At 43.4% G+C, this 21,643-nt stretch overlaps 1 protein-coding gene across 2 annotated transcripts in view; it reads left to right on the forward strand.

Annotated features, from left to right (window-relative positions):
• Positions 1–21,643, forward strand: part of CACNA1I (calcium voltage-gated channel subunit alpha1 I) — a 1,904,325-nt gene that overhangs the window by 1,755,565 nt on the left and 127,117 nt on the right. Inside the window, exon 32 of one of the 2 annotated variants that reach the window (XM_089683626.1) lies at positions 11,614–11,730. The exons of the other annotated variant lie outside the window; for it this stretch is intronic. Coding sequence (XP_089539752.1) covers positions 11,614–11,730 — 117 coding nt within the window. The remainder of the gene's footprint in view (positions 1–11,613; positions 11,731–21,643) is intronic. 2 annotated transcript variants of the gene reach the window in all.

Below are 21,643 nucleotides of genomic sequence, written 5' to 3' on the forward strand. Positions count from 1 at the left end.
AGTGTGAACTTTATTCCTTTCTGGTAAAGAGTGGCACAGACTTGCTGGAATGCTTTCCGTTTACGTGATACTTCCTGTGAGTAGTCCGCAAATATTAGCAATTTGTGACCCTCAATTTGCAGAGAACGGGAGTTACGGAAAGAGGTGAGGATCGATAGCATAATTAAGATAGCGGACAATCACAGAGCATGGTGCACGACGCTCGTTAGATGGGGGGCCCAGGCGATGAGCTCTCTCCACCTGGCAAGAAGAAGATAGGCCCAAAGCTGCAGGGATCCGCGCTGAGCAGAGATCAGGGAGAGAACCTGTATTAAAAGATTCTGGAAGACCCACAATGCGTAAGTTATTCCTACGTGATCGATTTTCCAGATCGTCGATTTTATCCATTATACTTTGCTGTACACGATTGGATTGTGAAGTGACCACTTGCATTGAATGAAATTCATCTTCCAAATCTGATATGCGCTGCTCAGCCTCAGATAAACGTTTAGAATGATCGCCTAAATCTTTCCTTAGCTGTTCAATGCCCATTGTGACAGCTCTATCTACAGCCTGTGTTATGTTTGGGAGCAGGATAGAGGACACTGCCTGAGCTATTTTAACATACTGCTCAGCAGTGTTATCAAGTGCAGAAGTGAGTGGGCAGGCAGTGTGGATGGTGAGGAGAGGCTCTGTCATACCTGCTCCCTCGGTGTTATCCCGCTCTGTGCCTGTGTCCATGCTGTGACAGGCATCGTCGGCCATCTTGGCTGCAGAGGGGGGAGAGCCGCATCCCTCCGCCCTGGCCACCGACTCATGGCCGGACTGCGCCGGCAGAAGGTACCGCTCCATGCTGGGGCCGCTGCAGGAAGGTAAGGGGCACCCCAGGACTGTATAGCGGGGGTCCCCGAGGCAGTAGGCAGGCTTTATAGAGCCGGGATCCCGGGAGCCGCGGGTCCCGCGAATTACAGCATCCGGCGCCGGAACCGGAAGTGTAAAATTATATTTTTTAAACTTTTTTTTACATTTTTATTTGATTTTTTTATATTATTTGTTTTTTTTTTTTTTTTATTTTACATACTGTCACACTAGCAGTACAGTGTCACCATGGTGACACTGTACTACTTGTGGGGGGTGATAAGGATTTTTTTTTTTTTACACTGATTGCTTTTGCACCCATATAGGATGTAAAAGCAATCATTTCTCCTTCTCTCTGTCTGCATTCTTGCAGCCATTGAGAACTACTGTGTGAGCTGTGATTGGTCACAGCTTGTCACATGGTACAAGGCTGTTGTGAATAGCCTTGTAGCATGTGACCGCTGTGATCATTCACAGATTTCACACGTAGTAAGCAATGATGTCAGAAGTGACATCTTGCTTACTATTCTGCATGTGATCACTGATTGGCCAATCGGTGATCACATGATCGGGACCTCGCAGAGAGGTCCTGTCCGATGATCGGTGTTCCACTGTGTCCGGAGGACACAGCGGGCACCGGATCGCGGTGCTGCGCGCTCCCACGGAGCACGCACAAGCAGGGAGCAGGAAGGCCATTTATAAACGGCCACCCGACCCTGCACTGCCACCGTACGGCCGTTTATATACAACGGCCGGACGGGAGGTGGTTAACTCCAATTATCAAATGTCCACTAGGTCAAAGGTCTGGCAAGCAAAATACAGGCAAGCTCCGAGTGAGCTCTACAGCAAGTTATATAGGACTTGCATCACCTGTGACCAATTAACCCATCCCCTTAATTAGCTGACTGAAGGAAGACAAGGAAAGGAAGAAAAAAAAAGCTATTTAAAACGTTACAGAAAAAGGGATTTCAAAAAGTAAAAGCTTTTAGCAAGACCCACTCTTTTTAGCTATCAGCCAGCAAAAAAATGCCAGCTTTTGTAGATGTCACCTCTATGAGACAAGTGTCTGAACTGGGAGCTGTATCCTGCTAGGAAACCTTTTTGCCTTTTTCATAGGGTCCAGGTGGTGTAGGGGCCCAGGACTTCCTTATTGTCTAGGATAATTTCTGTCTTTCACCTCAAACAGATTATGTCCCTCTGTACAGCTCCAGTTCATATAAAGGGAAATCTTTGTTGTTTGGACGTGGTTCTGGCTGTAAGGGTCTATCTCTCTGCCACTGCTTCTTCAGAATCTGTTTCTTCAGAATCATGCAATCTTATCAGTTTGCAGAGTTACCACCTGGGTCTTCTGTTGATTTTTCTTGGACCTGTTAACCTTGTTACTATGTCTCTCTGCCCCCCCCCCCCCCCCCACACACACACACACACACACTCTGTTGGACTGCTTTTGAAAAATTTAATTTCACAAATCCCTTCCGTATGTGCTTATTTCTTTCTCTCTGCACTACTGGTTGTGATCACTGTTATCCTATACTGATCAATTACCTTTTTTGTTGCCAGTGTCCATTTGACTGTAGAGGGTGGTATAAGCCTGACAGTTCAAAAATTCTAAGATTTTCATGTATCGCTTAAAGAACTTTGCTGTGAGTACAAAAAATGTATTTTTACTGCACGGCACAGCTCAACCCATTGGGCATTTTGTGTTGTTGTGTGCTGCATTGCAGTGCTATAGAACTTATGTTAGTGTGTGTGTATGTGTCTAGCAATAGGAAGGTCTTTTGTGTATGTAGATATAGTAATTTTCTTTTTGTATGCCTTTTTTTACATTAACTAACATGCATCTGTGAGTTTTGAGAATATGAGATGTTTTTTTTATTTTTTGGGCCTCCTTCATGGATGTTGCAGAGGAAAAGAAATAATATAGGAATTGTTTTTTTTCCAGAACTGCAATGCGGCACTGTGATCTGAACCATCAAAACAAATATTTTATTTTTTTTACTTGCCATTGTAGGCTACCTCAAAGACATAAACAGGCACTTAGGGTATCTAGAGTAAGCCAAGCCAAGCACCTTTGTACTAAAGAGGTGTGTTAAGGTAGCAGAATACATCAGCAGCCAAATTCAATTCAAAACTCAGAGGCCTTTTTAAATCATGATTTGGGTTTGCAATGGCTATGTTAATGCATAACAAGTACTGTAAGGCACAGGATTCATGCATGCCAGTGAAAAGTCATGTGTATACCATTGGACAGAGTTGGAAAGGGTTAGTTAAATATGGCAGGCTGTTGGTTTTTCTGCAGCCATCATGGAGATTTTACCTCTTTTCCTGTGTGGCAACCAAGGCAGGAAATGAGCAGAATGTATCTTACAAGACAACAGTACAACATTTTCTGTCAGACTTCATTCTTTAAATTGAGGGGCATAATGTCACTTATGGGGGTTGGAATATTATGCAAAGGAAATAAGGAACAGGGCCTTTAGTGGCTATACTCCTGTAGTTGCATACAGGCTCAGTTTTAGTTTAGGTCATTGTGAAGGTACGATGTCTTTCTGCAGCTTTGTTTGATCCAGGCCAAATTAATGAAGATTCAAACAGCTGCTGGAAGTGTCATACCATATCACTAGATCCTGTATATTTAAACTAGTAACCAATGGTCATAGGACCAATAGTGCCTGGATCACCCAAATTCACTACTGTCTCCATTTTGGTTCTACCATGGTCTTATGACTTCAGTCACCAATTTGGCCAATTTGGGCTCAGTGTGATTTACACTTTCTGACCTGTCTACATGCATGGTATCATATCAGACCAACACATCCACAAAATTAATTTCAGTAGTCCCTCTTGGTTCCCAGAATGTGACCAGACTCCTGATCACAGGCTGGAATGGCTGTTCTTTTAACCAGCCTGCTTGAACTTTTTTATCTGTCAGTTATGCTGTTTTTGATCTGTGGGTATCTGTCCTTATTTCAGAACCCCTTTTTGGCTTCTTCCTAAGCGGTTCTTATTTAAGTGGCTACTGCAGCAAAAATCTTATTTGCATGGTATACTGTAGCAGGTCTGGGCCTCCATAAGTGGATTTGAAAATGTTCATGTTCTCCTCTCCCAGTTTCACTTTGCCAGTTTCAGCACTACTCATAGAAGAGAAGCAAGAATGCAAATATTGAAGCTAATAGGTTTGACAACAGCTAGGATATTTGGGCAGAACTGCTGCTTGAGAGATTTGTCTCTCAATTTTTCCAAGGGCTGGAATGGGCTTTGGCCACTCATTCATGCCACAGGGATCAAGAAGGTGCCCGCTTCTATCTCCTGAACTGCTCGGTGAGTGTGATCTCACCAGCCTCTGCCAGACCCTCCACAATTACGGGATCCAGCACTTTTCTGTTAGCAATCCTGTTAGAGCATTCTTTCTCTCAGCAGAAAGATAAGATGTATTGTCATTGCAAATAAAATCCACAACAAAATTACAAAAATGGAGAACTCCCACACAAACTTTACACATATTCATAAAAAAACACTTGAAAAATACTTAAAAAAACTACATCTATATTAATAAAATATTTTTGGAAAAAAAAAAATTACATCTCATAAATTAGCTAGAAAAAAATGTTCCCTAGCCATGTATTGCCCAGCATCAATTTAATTTCCATTCACTGCTTATATTGCCTTTGGAAAAAAGCTCTCATAGTACAGATTTGTTCTGGCTATAATATGCCTGTAACGCCTGCCAGAAGGCAGCAACTCAAATAGATGGTAAATGGAATGAGATGATTGCTCCTTATCTTCTCTGCTATACCAAGACAAAAAGAATCATACATTTCTGCCAAAGCTGGAAGCCTACAACCCATTATTTCCTGTGCAGTAGAGATTACTTTATAAAGAGTGCTCCTATCCTCTACAGTGCAGTTTGGATACCATAGTAAGATACAATTCTTTAAAATGCTCTCAGTTAAAGAGCGATAACAAGTCTCTAGTACTTTTTGCCCTAGACCATTCTTTCTGAGAAGCCCAAGAAAATAAAATCAATGCTGAAAATTTTCCCCAATGGAATTAACTAACCATGAAAGTTCTCAAAAATATATACCCCGAGAAACTTGAAAACAGAGACCCTCTCAACACACTCACCCTTAATAAAGAATGGAACTATTTCAGTCTTCTTCTTTCTAAAGTCCACAATTAGCTCTTTAGCTGCTCCTATATTCAAGGTTAAGTTGTTTGCTGCACACTACTCCACAATCTTTCCTAGCTGTGCTCTATAACATTCCTCATCCCCACCACTGATACAACCGTCTACTGTAGTATTGTCAGCAAATTTTATAATGCTGTTCAAATAATAGTGTGGCGTACAGTCATAGGTATAGAGCGGATAATGACGAGGGCTCATTACAAAGCCCTGTGGCCATGAGAAGGCCATGCATATCCAGGCTGTCACTGAGATGCTAAAATAGGAGTGTCCTTTTCACTCTACTAAGGTCCCTAGAGTTTATTGTGGATTCTTGCACACCTGAATGCTCTGTTAAGATTTTTCCCACACATAAGCAATATGATGACCTGGCTGATTTCTTTGATTGAAGGGCAGATCAGCATATCAGACCTCCAATGAGTCCTTGATTTAACTTCTCTTTCATGAAAAAATAAGCCTTCTACTGCAGAAAAAATTGCTCCCACCTGATGATGAAAGGACAGGGGAACATTTGCCCACCTTTATAGCATTTTGGCCCCAGAATTTTGCCAACATTTTGGTGTGAGAGGTGTTATCTGTGAGTTACAAAGTTTGATTCAACCCCCTCAAGCATATTTTATGTGTTCAAACCACTCTAGCCCCAGTTCACTGCAGCCTTGTTCTAAGCCTTACAGGGGCTTGCAATGCAAACAATAATTCAATAAATCAATCTATGGGTTGAATTCTTTCACATAAAACAAATGACCATTGCCAAATTATTCCTTTTTCAGTGGAGGACTCCCATTTTCCCATTTCCAATTCATGGCTCTTTTGCTTGGGACAGCCACTGCCCCTTGAGATTTCACCAAAGTCCTAGCACTGATCTTCGTGTTGTTAAGAACCAGGGGTGTAGAAGTGATTATTTATCTTGATGAATTGGTAGTCAGGGATTTTACAGCTCCAGAGTTGCAGACCAGCCTGTGAATCACCTAATGAACTTTGAAAGATTTTGTCTGACTTCTGAACCTGAACAAAAGTCCCTCCTGTCCCCAAAACTATGCCTAGATCACCCAAGCTTGACCCCAGATGCTGGATAGACAAAATGTTCCTCTCCACTTACAGATGCTTTGAACACAACCAACCTGCTCTCTGTGCTATTGAATGAGGGTTCTGGGTGGTCATTTCTCAAGGCAGTTCTTTGCCCAGTTCCACATCATAGCCCTTTAACTGAAGATCCTGTCCAAATAAAATAGCTTACTGTTTTTTCCTGGATGGGGAACTTTGTCTCACCTCTGTTGTGGTGGCTGAAAGCACTAGTTCTGACCCTGCATAGTTTATTTCTACCTCACTATTATTCAATCCTCACCACAGAAGTAAGTCTCCATGACTGGAGAGGCATTCTGAGTCAGTACAGGTCCACTGATCACAGGAAACATCCAGACTACCTGCCAACCTGCTTAAAGAAGAGCCAAAGGGCTTTCTCTGATGCACTGAGCCCAACACTTGTGTGGTCATCCAGTGAAAACACAGTCTGACAGTGCCACAGAGGTGGTGTACCTCAATCCGCAAGGCAAAAGGCTTGTAGGCAGTTCAAGAAGTGGAGCAAATATATCACTGAAAAAAACTGGAAAGTGGACGTTTTGAGTAGTCAGTGCTTAGACCCAGGAGAATGGTCTTTTAACCAGGTTGTTATCCATCTGATATGTCAGTGATGGGTAACACTGAATGCAGATGTAATGCCTGATCAAGAGACTCTCCAGTGGATGCAGCACGTGCTTTTTATGTCTCCCTAATGTACTCCACTAAAACCAATTCCATGTGTTTTGCACAGGATTGAACTAGAATGCATTCTCATAATTTCTGTTGGTCTGGACTGTCCAAAAAGAGCCTGGTACTCCGATTTGCTGTAGACACTTTATGGCAGTTTCTACAATGATTGGGCCCTCTGTCTTGTGGTCTTATGCCACATCCTGCTTTCACATACTGCTTTTAATGGCAAGGTTTTTGAATCCCAGGTGTTGAAAAGAAGAGAGGTCTCTCAGACGCAGCAAATTCTGCCAAGCTTTTGGCACATAAACTTTTTTACCTGCACGGTGTATCATCTTTACTGGAAGGCTCTCTTCTTGGTCTGTAAATCTATTCATTGCCCAGATTCTGATCTTCCTTCTTTTAAATACTCTGAGTACAGTTAAAATACAACCTCTAAGCTATTTTAAATTTACCCATTCAGTGAACCCTCAACCCCCTCCCTGTGCTGCTTGGCTTATATGCTCATTTGGCAAAGTGGAATGGAAAACATAAATACTTGTCTTATTCCCCTGACAGCCAGTGCTTTTCTCTACTGCTCAACATCTTTGGTTGTGGGTGCTCTCTCATAGTTTTTAGGACTTTCGGACCTGCATTGTACATGATAGCATCTGAGAGCTATTACTGGATAGGCAGCATAGTGGAGTAGCTTCGGGGGTCTGGTCAAACAAAGAGGAGGAAACCTGCAAGAGGAGTAAGGGAAGTATTTCTATTTATTCTTTCTTTCATAGGCAAAGAGCCTTTAACCCTTGCAGTTCAGAGGACCCCACAAAATGGGTACATTTAAAAGCAGCCTGAAGTAGGGATTTAAGGATCAGATTTTGGTCTTAGGGGTCTTATTCAAACACCTTATGTTCACCCACTCCTTTTTTAAAACTTTTATTTAGGGTAATACTCACATTGCTCCACCCATTAAGTTCAAACTTTCCCTATGGGACCTCAGGTTGTTTCTTATGGATCTTTGAAGGCCTCCCTTTGAACTGTTTAGGGATATTCCCCTTAGGTCCCTATCACAGAAATTCTGTTCCTAATTGACTAAAGCATCTTGCAATTGCTTGCCTAATTTTTCTTGAACCTTTTCCTATTTTTAACAGGGATACAGTTGTCTTTCGGCCTGCATTCTTTCCTGAGGATGTATCCTCTGTTAACGTTAATAAAGATGTTATTTTTCTCTTTTTTTTTCCTTTCAATCTGAGGAGATTGTTTTCTTGATGTGGTGTAAGCAGTTAGAGTTTAGCTAATTGCTATGACTTCCCTAAAGAAGACCAACTCTCTTTGTCTTTCCAAACATTCTCTGCAGAGACTTTCTGGCATCCAGTGTGGCTATAACGCGATTGATTGGCACACTATTTTTCAGACATTTTCCCTGAAGGGTTGGATTCCACTCCAAACCCAAGCCTGTTTTTATAATACTCCTAGGTACAGGCTCTGCTCTCTGTCTCCTTAAATGATAAGTGGAGTTACTAATGTACATTGCAAAGATTTTAACAAACATTGTTGCAGATTGCTACCTCTTTCTGCTCTGAGGAAAACGCTCTTTGTTGATTATGTCAATGTGCAGAGTGAATCTTAATGATTACTTTTTCATTATTAAACAGCTGATGCACTTGCAATGTTCTAATGAGGAAAGTTGCAGAGTTTGCATCCCTTTGGAAGTTTATAAATTAAGTCTTTGAGAATATCTCACCAAAAATGATATTTGTGTTGCAGAGAATATCTAAAATCTGACTTTTATCTCAATGCACACTCTGGGAAAATCAATGAGCGAATCACACAAACAGGGAATTACATTTCTGGGGAACTTCTGTACATCAACTGTCTACAGAAGGCCTCTGGGTTACCATATTGCTTTGAATTTTACAGAAAATTGCAAAGCTGTAGATTGAAATGGAAAGGTAATTTTTTATTATTTTTCCCACAAAAGTAAAGTTACCCTTTAAGGCTTTCTCCTATACCCATCTTGTACAATACAATAATGAAACTTTTGTTGTCTTTTTAACTACTTTATTAAAAATCAGTCCAAATCATTGTAGCACCCTCTAGTGTGCTACTAGAATAGTATAGTGTATTGTAGGTAAAATCATTGTGTATGTCTCATGGTAACTGTGTGAGTCTTTGAGGTCGGGTTATTGCAGGTCAGCTGGATGACTTAACAGGTTGTGGCTCTATCTCCTCCTACTTACTCTGGAGGACCATAGAACCTTCCAGAAGTCGGTAAGCAGGAAGGGGTTAAGAACTAATCTGCATGTTTATAAGATTCCGGCCCATCCCAGGTTCGGAGGCCCTGGCAGAGTTGTGAACTGACCCATAAATATGGGAGAGTCTGGCCGACAGAGGAGTCAGGAGGAAGATGGAGTGCTGTGGAGACTGTCAGTGTCAGGGAGGGATCCCCTAGGTCTAGGGGGGGGGGGCGGCCTCCAGGCTGGCTCAGAAGGATACATTCAGCAGTGAGGCGTGAATAGGATCAAGATCTGGAACAGCAGGGAGTAAAGAGTACAGAATGAGTATAGCAGCACTCTCTGGGATTCACAAGGGAAAAGACTGCCATATGTAGCAAGCTTTCTAAGGACAGCGCTGAGCTCAATCATGTACCTTCATCCTGAAGATCTTCCAAGAAGCCAGGAGGGCTGATATTGTTTTCAGGCTGTGGGGTTGGGAGCAGCTCTACAGGTGGAGAGAAGACATCTCTGCATGTAGTTATGAGAAATTAGGCTGATTTTTGAGGGGCTGCTAGTTCCTCTCCCATAAAGGGCTATTGCTACTGATCCGCAAGGACTGATGACTTTTAAGAAAAGAACAGTCCAGGATCTGCCATTGTACATAGAAAGGAAGTGTCCCCCTTTCATTGATTCAAGACAGTTGTGCATCCCATAATCCATGTTTCCCTAGCCAAGTTTATGTCTCCTAATAAAACACAAAACCAAACCTAAGGAATGGTCTGTGTGAGAAATACCTGTTGCCTGGCTGTGCAGTGAGAAGCTTAGGGGTACCCGCAACACACCGGAGGAGGGTAGCACTACATCATTGGTAATGTATAGGTCCATATCACTGGAAGCAATGTTATTGGTAAAACACAATGGTTCATGCATCAACCATAATAATTCATAGCTACAAGTGTAGCTGCTACAGTTCCTGTGCAGTATCAACTATAAAGAATGAGTTGTTATGGTCCTACATGGGGCATGCTGTTCCCAAATCCTTTAAGTTCACCCTTTATCAGCTGAGGTATCTCACTTCCCATTTCATAAGGGATACTTCTCTGCTTGCTCCTTACTGGGAGCCTGATCGAGATAAAGAGAGACATGAAGGCTAATGATACTACATCTTCTCCTCCATCTCTATCACACAACTCAGGCTCCCCTTCTAGTTCATCCCTCTCACCATATTGCCAAGGCACAGGGGTGGGGCCAAACAACCCAGCTTCCTGGAACATGGCAAGGAACACCACAACCAAAAAAGGTTCACAGAGACCAACCCTTACTTTACACAACTGCAAAAAATACAAGTACATAAAAATCATATTTTTTTAACTAGAGTGTGTATGGATTAGAACCTCTGGAAAGATTTCTCATAGTTTAATAATGTCAGCTATAGGTCTGTACATTTCTAAAGGTAAGCTATTATTTTTTACACATGGTACATATGGAAAGCCCCTTTCAGATAGGTGCTCTGATCAGGTCCACCTGTCTTTTTTTTTTTTAAGATGGACCTGATTGGAAACTCCATGCATTCCTATGGACAAGCTGGTGTAAGCAGACATGTATCTGTTTATACCCGCCTACTTCTGGGTCTGATCTGGTCTGCATCTTCCTCTATTTTTGCAGAGTGTATCAGAGGTAGCCAGATGTAAACGGACGCAACAAGGCCGCCCATAGAGCAGAGCGGGGTCTGTCAGTGTCCACTTTGCATAAATCGAGCAAACACGGATGTGACAAATATTTCACTTTAGCTCCGATCAGCAGATCCCCTGCTGATCAGAGCCAAATCCACTCTGTGTGAAAAGATCATTAAACTCATGGGATTTTAACTTACACAGTTGTTCCCTTCTGATATTACGTTTGGAAAATTTTCTGTGCTGGGGGGGATTTTGGACAAGGGATTGTACTAAAAGTAGAGCTTCCCACGAGGACCTTAATTTTTATCTCAACAAAATATGCCTCTGCCTAATGGTACATTATATACAAATGAGAAATAAACTGCATAAAAAATTACATTAGACAAACTTAACATTTCAGTATCTAACCAATAGCATGAAGTATTGTATTTAAACAGGATGTAAAACCTAGAAGTTTTAATTCATTGGCAGCTTTGGCCTAATACACAGACTGTTGCAAGGTGATGTTAAAATTCTAATTATCCACATTAAGCTTTGTCATCTTGTATATTACCATTGTTTGATGAATGATGTCCATTAAAAAAACACAACAGCAGTGTGTACAGTGTTGATGTAATTGCCAATTAACATAGCTGCAATGTGTATTGATTGATTCTGCTCTTAGTTACTAACTGTGCTAAGCCACTGTTCTCTATGGGAGATGAACTGTCCTGTGGGTTTCAGAGTGGGTTTATCTACAAAAAACACCCTGGGCTTTCATGTATTGCTTATGAATTGTATTGACTTTGTGCACTGCGGGATTAGCATATGGGATTGAAATAAAATACCTGCTCTCCCATAGACATAACAGAAATGATTTAACTAATGCTCTCAGAAGCTTAATCAGAGATTGTATGCTAAGCAGGATGCAACAAGTACAATGTTTCAACGGGTTGACTCACAAATCCGTATCACTAATAATGATTTTGCTTAGGTCCAGCTGGCAGAAATGGAGGCCTTTTCTTTAACCTCTGACAAGTCCTCTTCAGTACTGACTGATGATCTCAGTTCAGAAGATCAAGGTGTCACAAGTCAGTTAAAGGAGATGAAGGTAAAATAAGCATATTTTGTATGTAAATGGTATTCAAATTAGAGGAGTATTATTGCCCTTATCCCCCATAGATTACCTTGGATAGGCTTATAGAACGAATTTGAATAAAATATGTCCCCTGTGTTTGTTTATTTTATGTTTTTTTGAAATTCACAACTTGTTCTTGGAAATGTGTTTTAGGTATGCTAGTAATATATCCAACTGCATTGTATTTCACTGTTGACCAATTGGCTGCCAAAGCCATTTTTTTTATTTTGCACACACATACATGCACATTTTGTTCATGAAAATGCACTTGAAGTCCCAAAAAATTATATTTTTCTGAAAGCAGAGCCCTGTAGAACAAAGTGGTGGTAGTTGCAAGTTTTGATGTCACCCAATTATTACTCTACTACTTAAAAAATATATTTCTTGTCCATTGAGGAACATGGAAATTGTAGACAATTTTAGATAATTGGATTATACCTGCCTAATGGCAAACAAAATACATTTAGCCAGCCCTCTATATACTCGTGCCTCCAAACTTCATGCCTCTTTTTTTTCTAGTGTCCTAGCCTAGGAGGTTAGACAGTTTTCTCCTCATCTCTGCTGGGAAAAACTCTACATTACTTTCTTCATAAATGTTATCTTCTTGAATATACAATACTTAATAGATTTTTGGTATTTTTCAATCAAGATGTCTATTATGCTGCTTGAGCTGGTCTCTTTACAGCAGATACCTGAATCTGCATGACAGCTGGTAATGTAGGTGTATGCTGGAGTGTAACCTTTGGACACTGGGGTTTGCTTTCTGGCACTTTCCAGACATTTGTGTACTGTGTAAGTTAGCTCTTAGAGTATTTTTTAGGCCCAGAGTCATGGCACAGCCTATAGTGTGACCTGTCTCTACTTCCTTTGTGATTAGGCCTGTGAGCTAAAGCATATTGGTGTTTTGCTAGCATAGCTTTGGAAACACCTTCTGAACTCCACTGTACTAGTTAATTGTGTGATAGCATGGAATGGGGCATTCACAAACTGGGCTCTTAAATATGTCATTTTCCAGACCAATACACTGTGATAGTTAGTTGTAAGACATTCTCCAGGTCCAGAAATGTGGCATTGTCTCTGGTGGGACCCAGTATCTGAAGATTCACTTTGTGAGTAACCTTATGGATGTGACAAAGATGACCTGATATGTCTCCATCATGTACTGATGTCCTCATTGGCGTACTTTCCACACCTTGTGTATTGTGTAAGTTGCAGAGTGTTTATCCCAGTGAAGAGCCATGGCACAGCTTCCTTGTGACATTCTGGTCACTCACTTTATAAGTAGGTCCCTGGTCATGGTTATTAGGTTTACATATTAGAATATTAAACCTTTGACCACTAGAATCTGCCTTGGGGTACGTCTCAAAGCTTTATGTACTGTCTTAGTACCAGGAAGAGTATTATCCATATCTAGGCTCTTGATTTAACCCAGTCTTTCTCATGTTTATCTCTTACACTTTATCAGTTAGTCCAACGGGGCTTAATCACAAAGAGCTGGCTCATGGTTTCAACTATTTGGCTCAGTTTTTTTAACTTCCTACTGTTTTCCTGAGTTAAAGATTTAGCCTGAGAGAACTCAACACTAATGTCATCTGCAGGGTAGAATGTTGTGAGTGTGTGAACACTTCATGATCCTTTCCCAGCGTTTGCCTTTCAAATACAGAGCCATCTTGCTGCTTTTGCTACTTAGAAGTGCATTGTAGATTATCTGGTCTTAGATTTGTCCCCCTGGCTGTCTGTAGTGACTTGGTCACCTCCAGCTGCCTGTCACCATCCTCAGCATAACCTACCTAGGTTTGTGAGTACAAAAGGCACTGTCTCACTTTGGGCCTGCTTTGCTTACTGTTATACTAGAGGTACAACATGTCTTTTAAAAGACATTCAGAAGGGGCGCATGCGCGGCCAGTTCCTAAGATCGCTGCTCAGTGAAAGAGCTCCGTGGCCACCTCCAATACAGCGACTCTTCCACCGCGACTAGCGGGACACCGGCACACTGAATCGGGGAATATAAACCCCCCACCCTCTGAAATCATGCCTCTGCGGCGTAAGTCTCCGGCACAGCTGCAGAGATTTATGGACTTCTATCCGGCCTGGGACTCCAGAGCCCAAGTTGGTGCCGGCGCCATACAGTGCGAGAGATCCATCCCTGCAGCTGAGCAGACAGCATACACACCAGATTCCAGGCTCCTGGTTCCACTATATGACGGAGATCCGGGTGAGTCCTCTCCTTCACTCTCACCCACATCCCACAGTCCAGCAAAATCGAGGCCCAGAATTGAGGGCCCTGTTAATACAACTACACATTCTCCAAATACCTCTTATACTCCTACATTACCCTTACAATCCACCATTGAGGAATTTCCTGCCTCTGACCAACCTGTCTCTGAATTGACCATGAAAAATATGTTTCTTTCATTAAGGCAGACCCTGCACAACGATATTACAAACGTGATCACCCCACTATCAAACGCTATTTTTGACCATACCACACTTCTACAGCATATAGAGTGAAAAATGTCTGACATGTTTACGGCACAAAATACTGTGGTAGATGCTCATGCAGACCAGGAGAATGAAATCCTACAACTAAAAAACAAAATAGGGGCGCATGCGTGGCCAGGGATGAAGTCGGCCGCTTCTCTCTGAGCTCCGCTCCTCTCCCGGCAATCGAGACTCACCCGCGGCACATCTCCGTCCTGTAAGCGTCCCCGGGTGAGTCATATAAGCCAGGCACCCAGCCCAGCACATTCCCCAATGATAATGGGGAAAATAGGACGCTGGAAGCCCCCCTCTCCGCCGCCACGTGATCCGCGGCCATCTCCGCTACAGCGGTTCCTGCACAGGCCTCAATCCCCGGCCTCAATTTCTGCTGCAAGCCCAGGAACAAGTTTCCGGGCCCCCAGTGGTGGTCAGCGGTACTGTAGCTCCTATATCACTGCAGCCAACCTCTCCACTTTCTCCTGCTTCCCAGATGGAGGAATCCGAACCCCTGCTTCCTGGAGAAGGGGCGTCAGAGCGACCTGTCCTGAGTATGCCTCCCACTGTTAATGCCAACCACCTGCTTGCCTCACCTGCTCTCACGGTATCTTCATTAGATTAGTATTATTTTACATAATATTACTGCCTCTATATCCGCTGAAGTGGGGAAATTGGCCTTGGAGCTTCGTGGAGAAATAGCACAGATAGAAGATCGTGCAGACCAAATAGAGAATAAATTTGATGAATTGGTGCAATACGTCCATGTCTTAGAAGAAGACAATGCGTATTTGAAACACACCATGTCCCAAATTCAGCTCCAACAAGAAGATTTAGAAAATCGGGAACGCCGGCAGAACATCCGTATTTGCGGTATGTCCGAATCTATTGCCGATTCCCAACTCCGCCGACATCTCCTGTCTTTCTTCATTGCAACTGCCCCCATGGTTCCAGAAGCGGATTGGCACCTGGACAGGGAACATCGTTCACTAGGCCCTAGACCTGCGGATGGCACTAGACCACGTGATGTCATCTTTTGCTTCCATTTTTTTGAGACCAAGGAAGCTTTGTTGGCTGCCGTACGTAACAGACCCTCCCTGGAGTTTAAAGGGGACAGACTTCAGCTTTTTTGTGATCTCTCCCCAATTACCCTGGCCAAACAGCGGGCGATGAAGCCAATTACCACGTATCTGCAACATCATCGTGTCCTCTATTGCTGGGGTTTCCCCTTCAAGCTGGTCATCTCCAAGGATAATTCCCAAGTTTCTCTTCGGGATCTTTTGGAAGCAGACTCCTTTCTGAAGCAGTTGGGACTACCCCCTCTACCGGAAGATGCCTCTTCCCTGCCGCCTACTCCATCTCGTCCTTCTGCTACCCCCAACAAGATTTGAACACCAGTTCGTAGGGGTCGGAAGCTGCTCTCACGTACGCCTCAACGTTCTCGTCTTCCTCATTCCAGCAATGAGCCCGCCTGATGCTTCGCTGAGGTCTTCATCTGTGGACTTTTCAGAGCGTTATCCTTATCCCCTCTCCTCCCCCCTCCCCTCTCCCTCCCTCCCTCTTCCTTACCCTTACCCTTTTCCCCCTCTCCCTTCCCCCTTCCTGTGCTGGGTGCCCTCATTTAATATGTTTTCTTTTTTTTTTGGCCGGGTTTGACGAATGTTATCTCCCGGTTTGTTATAACCGCCTGGCAGAGTCTCTAGCAGCCCACCGCACGGACGCCCTCAGGGCGCGGGGTCTAAGTCCCAGCCTGCTGTTCACCAGGGCCCCTGATGGTGGGGATGGACTTGGTGCAGACTGGAACCAGGTCACGACCCCCGAGTGCGTCCTGCGGTGGTAGATAGTACTGACAGGGGAGTACAGGAACGGAATCTAATTTGGAAGAGGCAGACAGATACACTGATCTGATCCGAGCCGGATGGATGGATGGTCGGGTACGGTATGCGTGGTCAGACAGGCCGGGTCGGTATTATGCGGGCAGCGAGGTACAAGAGGAGCGAGCTAAGAATGGTCAGGTCACAAGCCAGGTTCAGCAGGATGCGGGCAAATACAGTACCAGGGATCAAACGGAAGATAGTCAGGCAAGCCAGGGGTTAAGCAGGAGAAGAGCAGGATCAGGAACAAGCAGAGGTCGGCAACGGAGTATACAGCAACACAGGAACAGGATACAAGATACAAGACCAAACGGCAACTTGACATACCTGTTCCTATGTTTAAATTGCCTGCCTCTCGCTGTCATTGGTGCCAGGCGCGCGTCCGCGATCCCGAGTGCGCATGCGCGAACCCCGCCGCTGCCATGCACGCCCAGGTCCTACCGCCCACCGGGTAGTGAGTGTTGGTGTTCTGCACATGCGCCGCCTGACGCGATGCCACAGAACACCTGTTCCTGACACGGTTGCTGTGCTGCCCCCCGACTTCGTCCAGTCTCTTGCCTGGACGACTTGGGTGTTGATGTCTTTCCCAAGTATATATCCTTACGGATATCTATGTTCTCCACTGTATTGTTCCTAGTTTATCTATTATTGTTCTTAGTTCTCTGCTGTGTCTCATCAATGGTATTTCATTTATCTTCTCTGCTGGTACATGTGCTTTACTCATTGTCATTTTGTGATGGCTTTAAGACTTCTGTCATATAATGTGAAAGGCCCTAATTCTGTTCAGAAGCGGCGTATGGCTTTGAAGGAATTTCGATCCTCAGAAGCAGATATTATTTTTTTCCAGGAGACCCATTTTAAATTGACAGGCTCCTTTCGTTTTGCCACTAGATATTTTTCCCAATCCCATTCAGCCTTTGACCCATCTGGCAAGGCTGGTGTGGCCATCCTGATTCGGACACATTGCTCCCTTTGGGTTGTTTCCTCCAAGGTCGATGTCGGTGACAAACCCCTTATTTTAATGAATCTCTATGCTCCGAATTCAGGTCAGTTACAGTTCCTCACACAAACGCTCACTAAATTAGGCTCCTTTTCCACTCCATATATGATTATAGGGGGGATTTTAATTTAATCCTTTCACCTCACAAAGATAGGAAGGTTCTATTCGAGTCTACTCCTTCAAAGCGGCAATGCTCCTCCTCAAAATCCTTCCGTAAATTGATCAGGAAGCATCGTCTCTTTGACACCTGGTGTATTCGACATCCTACCCACAAACAATTTACTTTTTACTCTACACCTCACTGCAGTTATTCCCACCTTGATCACTTTTTCATTACAGCTCCTCTTCTCCCTCTCCTAGTCTCTTCTGACATCAATCCCATCACCTGGTCTGATCACGCTTCTTTGACCTTGAACATGTTATTCCCTAATGTTATCCCAAAAACAGGCCATTGCCGCCTTAATGAGAATTTTTTATCCACGGAACATCTCCGTACTGAGCTTTCTCAAGGACTTGATCTATATTTTCAACTTAATGTAGGCTCTGTAGCGTCTACCTCAACCATATGGGAAGCCCATAAGGCGGTATTTCGTGGCCTTTGTATCTCCATGGGCTCTCGCCTGAAGAAATCCTCGGAGTGTGCCAGGATTGCCCTAGCCCGCCAGTTAAGCCTGGCTGAACGTAAACTCCTTGCAAAACCGTCTATTTCTTGGCTGTATACTCTATACGCGACCAACTTCTCTACACGACCAAATCAAGGCTCTTGATGCCTGTAAGTCCACAAAATCTCTCCTCTGGGTCAGGCAGAAATTCTAACAAACCTCATTGAATGCTCGTTAAAAGACTTAAAGCCCAATCCCGCTCTACGGTGCCAGACCATCTTATCCAGGCGAATGGGAGCCCTACTTATGATCCTCATGTAATGGTCTCCCTTTTTGGCTCATATTATGAATCCCTTTACAACTGTTTGACCCCAGACCTCCATCCCCCTCTGACGGAGACCTTTTTTGATACGTTTTTTGACCCTTTATTGTTGCCTAAGCTTTCGTCTTCTGATATTGCGGCCCTCAACGCTGACATCTCGTCCGAAGAATTATTTAATACAGTCAAACATCTCCCCTCCCGCAAAACACCAGGCCCAGATGGTCTTCCCTATTCTTACTATAAGAATTTTATTGGTACCCTGGCTCCCCATCTTCTTTCTTTCTATCATGACCTTTTTAGAGGTATTACTCCACAAGTGGACTTCTCCCGTGCATACATCTCTGTAATTCACAAACCTGACAAGGATCATTCTGTCTTGGATAAATACCGTCCTATTGCTCTACTGAACTCTGATTACAAGATTTTTACTAAGATCCTAGCCAACCGGCTGTCCAGACTCATCTCCAAACTCATACACAGAGACCAAGTAGGCTTTGTCCCTGCTAGACATGCAGTGGACAACACCAGGAGATCTATTGATCTGGTTGATTTGGTTAACCGGTCTTCCATTCCCATTTTATTGAGCTTGGATTCCCAAAAAGCATTTGATTGTCTCAGTTGGCCTTATATGTTTTGGAGAAGTTTGGCTTCCGTGGCCCTTTTGTGCCAGCTTTGAAAGCTCTCTATTCTCATCCTGCCTCGCAGGTCAGACTGTCCTCCTTTCTTTCACCCCCTTTTCAGATGTCGAATGGTACTCGACAGGGATGCCCTCTCTCCCCTCTATTGTTTATTCTATGTTTGGAACCCCTGGCTATTGCAATCCAGTCCCATCCTGACATACAAGCTATAACGTCTCATGGCCGCGAATATAAATTGTCCCTTTTTGCGGATGATATCCTCCTTACACTCTCGAACCCCCAAATTTCCCTCCTAGCACTGCATAAACTTTTACGACATTTCGGGACTCTCTCTGGTTACAAGGTTAACACCTCCAAGACTGAAGCTCTCCCACTTCATATCCCTCCAGCTGTACTCTCGTCCCTTCAAAAATCATTCCCGTATCGATGGTGCGCCCAGCTCTCTAAAATATCTTGGCACTAACCTTACTTACTCCTATAGTTCAATATATGACGCCAACTTCCCTCCCCTATTTGTAGCTATTTCCCGCTCCCTGAAATCTTGGGATACTCTACCCTTGTCATTCTTGGGACGTATCAACGTCATAAAGATGACTGTATTACCCAAACTTTTGTACTTATTTGCGACCCTCCCTGTCCCTGTCCCTCTGTCCAAGCTACACTCCCTGCAGAAATCCCTACTACATTTCATTTGGCATAATAAGCGACACAGAATTGTGTACTACTTTCTCTGCGTTCTAGAGGAGGCCTGGGTGCACCGGATATCGTGACCTATTATTACGCCACTCACCTTCACTTCCTTACTTCATGGTCCACTCTATTCCCTCCCAATCTATGGACTGAGATAGAGTCCTTACAATTGACCCTGACTCATCCCTGCTCTCTCCTCTGGTCGTCTTCGGAGGTGGACCTTACCCCTCTTCGTCGTTTGTTCCTTGGCCCCATGCAATTCTCCATGAGTATTTGGCGGAAATGTAAAACCAGGTTTGCATTGGCCTCCGATTGCTCCCCACTGATTAATATCCATTTTAACCCCAATCTTCCAGACAGTTTGGCGGTACCCCGATTGTCCCTTTGGGTCACAGCCAGGCTCTTCCAACTACGTCACCTAATACATCCTGTTCCCCGGAAGCTGCAGCCATTCTCATATCTCCAGAAAAAAGATCTGCCTTCTCACCATTTTTATATTTATCTCCAGATACGTCACTTTTTCTCCACTATATCTCCCACGTTGACTCATGGGAAACCTACCCCCTTTGAGCGTCTCTGTATACAAGGTCCGCATCAAAAGGGTATAGTTTCTAATGTATATAAACTTCTTATGGATGCTGCTCCCCTCACTAACAACACTCATCATTACATGCGTAAGTGGTCCCAGTTTCTGCAATGTGACATTGACCTTATACAATGGAAGAAAATTTCGGACAACACATCTAAATCTTCTGTCTGTGTGGTTTATAAAGAAAACACATATAAAATTTTATTGTTATGGTATAAAACTCCCGAGGTTGTCCATGCCTTTAATCCAAATGTTTCTTCCGCTTGCTGGCGTTGTGGGAAAAATATTGGCTCCCTCTTCCATATTTTTTGGACTTGTGGATCCATTGTCCCTTTTTGGGAAGAGGTTTTGTCTTTTTTACAATTGTTATTGCAGACCTCTCTCCCTTTTGAGCCTCTGTATTTTTTACTGAGCCTGCCATTCCCAGGTCTTCCCAGAATGGCCAGGAAACTCTCCACACATATTCTGACTGCGGCCAGAAGAAGCATTCCGATGTGTTGGCTATCTTCTCTACCTCCATCGATGTCAACGCTGTTTAAAATTATTGCTGATGTATGACAGATGGAGTACCTGACGGCTGTGCAAGCCTGTTCGCTTGCTTTGTTTGAGGCAGTTTGGCACCCATGGGACAATTTCTCTTCCTTCCGCCTTTCTTCAGATGTATAGTTCTGACGGTCACCCCATTGTAACTATAAGACATTCTTATGTTAGTAACCATGCAGATCTCACCATCGATGTGCTCCTTTTTTCTCCTGTGATGTTTTGTATACATATATATGTGAAAATCAATAAAAATTGTTAATATAAAAAAACAAAACAAAATAGCTGATCTAGAGGACCGTTCTAGAAGAAATAACATTAAAGTTAGTGAAAGTCCTGAGACGATCACTCCCGATGCGTTAATACCTTACCTAAAACAATGAAGCACCTCATTCCATCACTAGGCCCATTAGAGGCAGCATTCAACAGGGCACACAGAATTCCTAAACCTTAATTTTTACCAGCCTCAATCCCCAGGGATGTGCTCGCCAGGGTCCACTTTTACCACATCAAAGAAAATCTAATGACAGCGGCAAGAAATCCGTCAGCCTTTCCTGCCTTTCATACAGGCGTCAAATTGTATGTTGATTTATCCAAGGCGACACTCCTCAATAGGAAAAAGCTACTGTTTATTACCAAAGCCTTACGAAACCATAGAATAGGGTATCAATGGGGTTTTCCCACCAAACTTCTTATAAAGAACCAAGGCAAATCCTTCACAATCAGGAACCTGGAGGAAGGCATTGATTTCCTTAGAGTGGAATATAAAGAGTGGAATATGCCATCTGATGAAGACCGCCAACATACCTCACAACAACTTCACCAAATGGAGGGTGATTGGACCTAATTAAAGGAATATTAATAGATGGTCCTTTGACCATTACTACACTACGCATGTTGCTGTAGAGCCTTGGCCCACCTTTGATGTATCTTAGTTCACCTCAATCGCTAAATGGCGACAACCTAATTTCATCATGGTTACTAATCTGCCCCCGGAAAATTGCAGCCTCACTGGCTACCCATGTACCTTGCATTTTTCACAAGATTTTTTTATGTAAGTTTTTCCCCAATGTTATAGTTTGTTTCTACCAGTCAACAATACTCCACACTAATAAGCTACACCTCCGGCAAACTTTCCTGCAACACCTGCCTGTGA

This window comes from Staurois parvus, unplaced genomic scaffold, assembly GCF_062004578.1.
Source record: "Staurois parvus isolate SC_StPar_1 unplaced genomic scaffold, SC_StPar_1.0 ptg000316l, whole genome shotgun sequence".
NCBI lineage: Eukaryota > Metazoa > Chordata > Amphibia > Anura > Ranidae > Staurois > Staurois parvus.